At 45.9% G+C, this 6,285-nt stretch overlaps 1 protein-coding gene across 5 annotated transcripts in view; it reads left to right on the top strand.

Annotated features, from left to right (window-relative positions):
• LOC147019103 (1-phosphatidylinositol 4,5-bisphosphate phosphodiesterase eta-2-like) overlaps positions 1-5,998 on the top strand; it is a 236,147-nt gene extending 230,149 nt beyond the window's left edge. For all 5 annotated transcript variants that reach the window (XM_085899377.1, XM_085899381.1, XM_085899379.1 and 2 more), the window contains one exon: positions 1-5,998. This exon is cut by the window's left edge and continues 485 nt beyond it. In XM_085899377.1, coding sequence (XP_085755503.1) covers positions 1-1,785 — 1,785 coding nt within the window. In that variant the 3' untranslated portion in view covers positions 1,786-5,998.
• Positions 5,999-6,285: the final 287 nt, after the last annotated feature.

Below are 6,285 nucleotides of genomic sequence, written 5' to 3'. Positions count from 1 at the left end.
GGGGAGCGGCTCTGGGAACCACTTGGCACCAGTGCCGAACGCAACAGTGTAGCCTCTACTTCCAGTATCTCCTCCACAGACACGGTCATTGATTTGTCTCAAGACGATCGAGCCAGCTTGCAGGTTCTCGTCGAGTGGCCGTTTAAAAAGACAGCAGTCGGTTCCTGCAACAAATCGGATCATTATGTTCTATCTCGCAGCAGATGCGAGAAAATGGCACGAGAACTTATCAGGGAGGACAAACTTAACGAGGAGCTTTTCAATCCAGTATCGAACGACGGTGGTGATGATTTGGGTCCTACTTGTTTTGAGAATGGAAAAGCTTCTCACGCTCAGGGATCGAGCGGCGGCTCGTCTTTGGTACGACGTAATCAGACTGCACCAAACATGGTCGCAATTGGAGCTGGAGGCTTACCAAATCCCCTACAGCAGGAGATCAGTCGAAGAGATGTTTTGAATCACGAGAAGGACCTCCATGCGAATAGAAAAAATGTGCCCCAAAGCAAGAAACCTTCCCCTGTGGATGAAGCAACATTCAAGCAGCTCACATATAAGACGAAGGAGTTTTCCCCGACAAGTAAAGCAAAGGAATTTGAAAAGCAGACAGCAACCGGGGGAGTTGGCCATTACACGCCAGATAGTGTGCACCACATAGAAGGAAGAGCTAAAACGCCTCTTCGGAGGTGTTTCTCAAACGATTCTTCCTGGCCAATGGACCAACCGCAAGAAATCGGTTTGACTCATGGCAGAGCAAATAGTGGAGGAATCTTTCTAGATGGGTTTATGGATAATATACAGGGTTCTTGGAATAAGCAGTTGCCTCTCCGGTCCTTTTCCAGTGGAGATCAAATTCTACAATCCAACGGCAGTGTTAATGGCAGTGAGAGAAGAGAAAGAAGCTCGGCTGAATCGGTCACAGAGAAGCAGGGGCTACCATTTCCTGAATCTTCAATGAATCGCACAAGCAGCTGCAGCAAATCCACCCCTTCCAATGTTGAACTATTGTCCACCGATTCTTATCGGGAAGTCAAAGTTCTTGATGGGCAACAATGCCAAAGATGCCACACTGTCATTTCTCGTCCAACGTGGAGCAAACTTTACATGGACAGCCTTCAGCAGTCGCTGGCTTGCTCACGAGTGCCAAGCAAGATAGTCCAAGGTGAGAAGTCCAAGAGCCTGGGAGATCTGACATCCGATGACATTATTAGCCAATTTCAGAGCAGGTACAGGAGAATTAACCGGGGGTTCATCACCAAGGAAATGCGAGAGCAGCGCCGTAGGGCAGTGCTCGGTCAGTCTGCCCGGCAGCAGGACCCGCTTACTCAACAGCTTGTACGACTTCTCACTCTTGCTGAAGATGATATTCCCGAGTACAAAGTCCAATCCAGCAACCACCAGCTCGAAAATTCGATTGATCTGCGTCACCAGTCGCACTCCGACGGTACACCCGGGGCTGCTCTTCCATGTGTCTCTAAGCAACGTCTCAACAGAGTATCAAATCACATTGCATGCTTGAAAACCCAGAGAACACGTTTTATAGAAAACAGTGTCAGCCTTCCTTCCAAATCACCGGACTGCTGTTCCTTAGAAAACGACTCCCCCGTGTGGACGAGGCGTCCAACAGACATCTCTTACAGGCCTTTCCCATACGATGAGCGCGTCTTCCCCGAAGGCGACCGCATATCGACTCGGGAAACCTGGACCTCTCACATTGACAACGGCAAGCCCTCGGGTCTGGGGGTCTTAGATGAGTCTGCTGAAGTTTACTTTACAATCAACCTCTGACCAACAACTTTGTAGGGCACCTTGTGTTGTGGCCCTGGGATGGTTTCAGAGTGTTGAACTCAAAACAATACAAAGAAGCAAAGTGTTGAATCATTCCAAAAACCATAACGTCGTTTTGGCTCGTACACGGCATCTACGTTTGGATTCCATTGTCCTCCGCACATTGTTTTCTTTACCGGGTTGAATGGTGAGAAAACCGTTTTTGTCTGTTGCAGTCCCTAAGATTTTTCAAGAAAGTGACAAAAACAAAATCTGGGCAAACGACGACGAGTGTCATTGTGTGTGCACAGTGCTGATGTGCCGTGCTTTCGTATGTACTCGAGCAACAGGTTGCAGCATGGAGTTTATTACGTGCATTTTATATTGCAATAATTTCGTACCATATGATTATGCATTGAACAAAATGCACTTATCTGCATGTGATGCAAATATTTAAGAGAAAGGGGAATTGCTGGTTTTAAAAAAGGGAAAAGTTTTCGTGTGTGTGTGTGTGTGTGTGTGTGTGTGTGTGTGTGTGTGTGTGTGTGTGTGTGTGTGTGTGTGTGTGTGTGTGTGTGTGTGTGTGTGTGTGTCAGCCGTAGGGTATGAACAGGAGTGTAAAGCTCATCTTTTGTTGACTTTGTCAGTTATTTATTTTGTTGAAAGATCACTCTCGATGGGTTGTGAATCTCGTGGTCCATAACCCTGATGATGGAGTGATGTTCAGTATATTACCCAATCAGTTTTAAGGTGTCTGCTGGCATGCATGCTTGTGTGACATTGTATGCATGTGAGATGATCAAGCAGGATTGCATGTTCTTTTATTGTTCTTCCATTATTTAGCACACATGCCCTGGTGTTTGAAATTCGCAACTTCATAGTCTAACTCATCCGCAGCTTGATGGAGTACTGCTCTCCCCGATCGGCTGGAACCCCTGCCTCACATCTTACTGAGCTTGACGCCGTGGAAACCAAGGCCTTCAAGATCATTGAAATCTCCCACGATGAAGCTGAGTTGATGGGCCGAACACTTTGCCATCACAGAAAGGTCGGTGGTCTCTCCGTCTTCTACCGTCTCCTTTCTGGTCTTGCACTCTCTGCTTTTTGTCCCCCTCCCCCCCACCTCCACCAAGGTTTCTGCAGGGCTCACACGGTCTGCCATCAACCCACTTCTGGTCTAACTACCTTAATCCAGGATCACTTTTTACGTCCACTCATTTATTCCGCTTTTCTCTCACCTGTAGAACCAACTTCCCAAGTGTGTTCATTTCCATTCTTCCCTCCAGGTATTCAAGACAGCTGTTCACATCTTCTCAGATCATCCCCAATCCAAAACCATGGTTGTTTGTACCCTCGTTAACCCTCACACCCTTCAATCCCTTCTCCATCCAAATTTCCAGTTTTCCCTCATGAGAGTTTCCTTCTGTATCCATCTTGTCCACCCCATGCATCCTCTCCTGCCACCCATTCCTCCCCCACAGACCTATTGTTTGGCCACCTCCCCTTGTCTTGGCCTTCGTTTCTACTATTGATGTCCCCCCCCTTGCTCTCGAGTGTTCCTTTTGTCCCGTTGCATCCTGATCTGTTTATTGTACTCGTACTAGCTCTTCCACAAGCCTCGAATAGGTATACAAAAAATATACTCTTCCAGTATCCAAGTGCAAAGGTGTGGCCATCTATCCGATGAAATGTAAGTAGCGACCTCTCTGGACCTTGAGACATGTTTTGTGCTGTGAAGATCCACAGTGTATGGGTGTGCAGAAAAGGTGAACGCTTCTGTGTCGTCTGCTGTACATGGTGATGACGTATTGGATGGCACATTAAGTTGATGCCCACCGACTTTGATCGAGCACTTTTGTGTCATCACAAGCAACCTTCTGCATTGGATTTCTGCAACACCAAGAGTCACATGGCCGAATAATTCAAGATCTGCTCTATTTGTTTGCTCTTGTGAAATATGATTGCCCACATGGTCATCACGTCACTGAGTGGTGGATTTTAAAAGCCGCTGCAGGTGTGAACATCACTCACTTCACACGGTATTTAAACAGAAGTGTCTTCATAAGGACACCCAAGCTGCCCAGTGGTACCCGAGAAGAGGTCATTGCAAAGCTGACAGTGGTGCTTATCGAGACATGTCCACCTGTAATGCAACAAAGCCTGGGGAAGGGGGAGAGAGAGGTGGGCAAAATTCTGAATCTAAGAGGAGCACCACTTGAGCATCAGTGTTTCAGAGCGTCTCTGTAGCTGAGTGGGTAAAAGCCGTGTTGCATTACTTTCGTTGGTGTTAGTTTCATTCCCACGGTTGCTGAGAGTGAGCATATCTACCAGGTGGAGGGGAGGCTCCCTTCTGCAGAATTGCTATGCCCCCAGAAGTGATGCAAACCAGCAGCCAGGTACTACACATGAATGAATGAATCTCTGAATCGGTGGATCGTCTCCTAATGTCATTGTGCTATATGTCGTAGATGTACAAGCTCCTCCGTGAGCCCGAGAAGGCCACGTGAAAGTATGCAAATAATATATCAGATCGTCAGAAATACCTACATGGTGCATTGCTCTTTGGTATTATGAGTCGTTGAATCCACACACATACAATAGTCAACCATTTTTCATGTCCATCATTGAGTTGTGTCACAATACTCGTGAGCAATGCACCGAGTCCTCATCATTTCATACGCAACCTGTGGCTGCTGGTTGCATCATTGCTGGGAGCATGGTTGTGCCAGACGCAGTGCCCCCTGTTTCCAGTAAGCTTGTATTCATTTTGCCTACCGTGGAAGGATGACGGGCTGAGTCAACCCACCTGGTGTTATTTCATGGACCGACAGGGGCTTAAACTCAAGACCCTAGGATCTTAAGCCAGTCACCTTAACCGTTAGGCCAACACCAGGCTGTTATACACCACATATTGCTTTCCCAGTGAACATTCCTCTTTCATGGATCAAACACAATAGTTTGGATTACTAGGTTAGGAATGTTGTTGATGAGTGAATGGTGATGGCTGTTCTCACTTCCTTCGCACTCTAAGCAGAAGTTCTTTCTGCACTTAAAGAAAAAATACCAATCTTCGGCACTTTTGGGATCAACACCAATATGCCTTGGCAATGTCCCAATGGAAATAATGTTCATATGTGATTGTCTGTGTAAATAGGAGCACACAAACACGAGAAAAAAACGAGATATGTGTGTGCATCTGGTTGAAGTCCGGTTTCTGGGTTTGGGGCGACGGCTGCTACTCTCAGGGGTCTCTGCCGACTTTCTCAAAGTTAAGTTTCTGGTTGTTATATGTCACGTTTTAATGGTTTATTTTCTCACCTACATGTTTACCGTGTGTTCCCAGTTCGGTTTTGCTTCAAAAATCGTGCTATTTTTCATTCGTCGACCTTGTCCTATCAGGTTCCTTGAGGCCTGCCTGTCCTTCCCGTCTCGGTGTACGATCATTTTTATCTGTGTTCTCTCCCTGTTGCCTTCAATTCCTATTTTCCCCACTTTTCAAAACGCCCCCATCTATCCCTCCCAACTACACTCTCTGTTTCTACCCCCGTTAATCCACCTCAATCCCACTTCCTTCAAATTCCCTGCTTTCCTTCCTGAAAGTCCCTGTAATGTCCGTCTTGTATTCCCCATGTTCCCTGCCCCATCCCTCTCCCTTCCACAGATCTCCTAATGTCTCTGTTCCCCACTGTTTTGTCCTTCCCACTCCCGCCCCTCTTCTCTCATGTCCCCCATGATGTGCGTTGTGTGTTAGCTCTCATACGAGCCTCGACAATGTATACAAAAAAAAATCTGAACAATATCATTGAAATGTCCTTTTATACAAATAAACATAACATTGAAACGTCACCACGACGTCATTTAGCGGCATGACATTGAGGATGGAATCTCGATCTACAGCAAGAGTTCACGTTTGAGTCCAAAACCTTTATTTCCAGACACATTGAGTTCTGAGCCATTGTATTTAAATGTTGCTCAGTGGTACCTGAGATTAATGTCACTTTTCCTTCGTTGTGTACATACCACTGCAACTCTGTACAAAGGAAATTACACGGAGAGAGTGAAAAAATGTATTACCTTTGAAAATCGTCACGGCAATAAACGCAATCCTTTTTTTTTTTATTAGAAAGATCTTCTACAAATGGGAGTGCTGTATAATTTGTGATGCAATTTGCATGCATTTCAGTAAATTATATGATGATGTTGATGATGATAATAAAGCAGTATTTTCCTCCGAGTTCATAATTTGTCATCGAAGTGTGCTGAGTATGTCGTGAATGATGAGAGTCCCAGGTTTAAGTTTGTCATGGAAATGAAAGTTCTTTGCTTTTCGTCGGAAGGGTTCCACAATGCCGTGGAGTATTGGTCCCAACTGCGGGTGGCACTCCTGGAGGCAGTGCTGTTTTTAGTCCTTCATGCTGAACCTCTGTCCTCACGACAACATTACAGATGATATTACATGTTTGTTAACAATTGTAATGTTAATCTCGATCGGATGTACGAACCTTGTTTGTGGATGCCTTT

This window comes from Eptatretus burgeri, chromosome 10 (genome assembly GCF_056783735.1).
Source record: "Eptatretus burgeri isolate ZD-2024b chromosome 10, Ebu_testis_v1, whole genome shotgun sequence".
In the NCBI taxonomy this organism is placed as follows: domain Eukaryota; kingdom Metazoa; phylum Chordata; class Myxini; order Myxiniformes; family Myxinidae; genus Eptatretus; species Eptatretus burgeri.
This window is presented reverse-complemented; position numbering and strand designations above follow the sequence as displayed.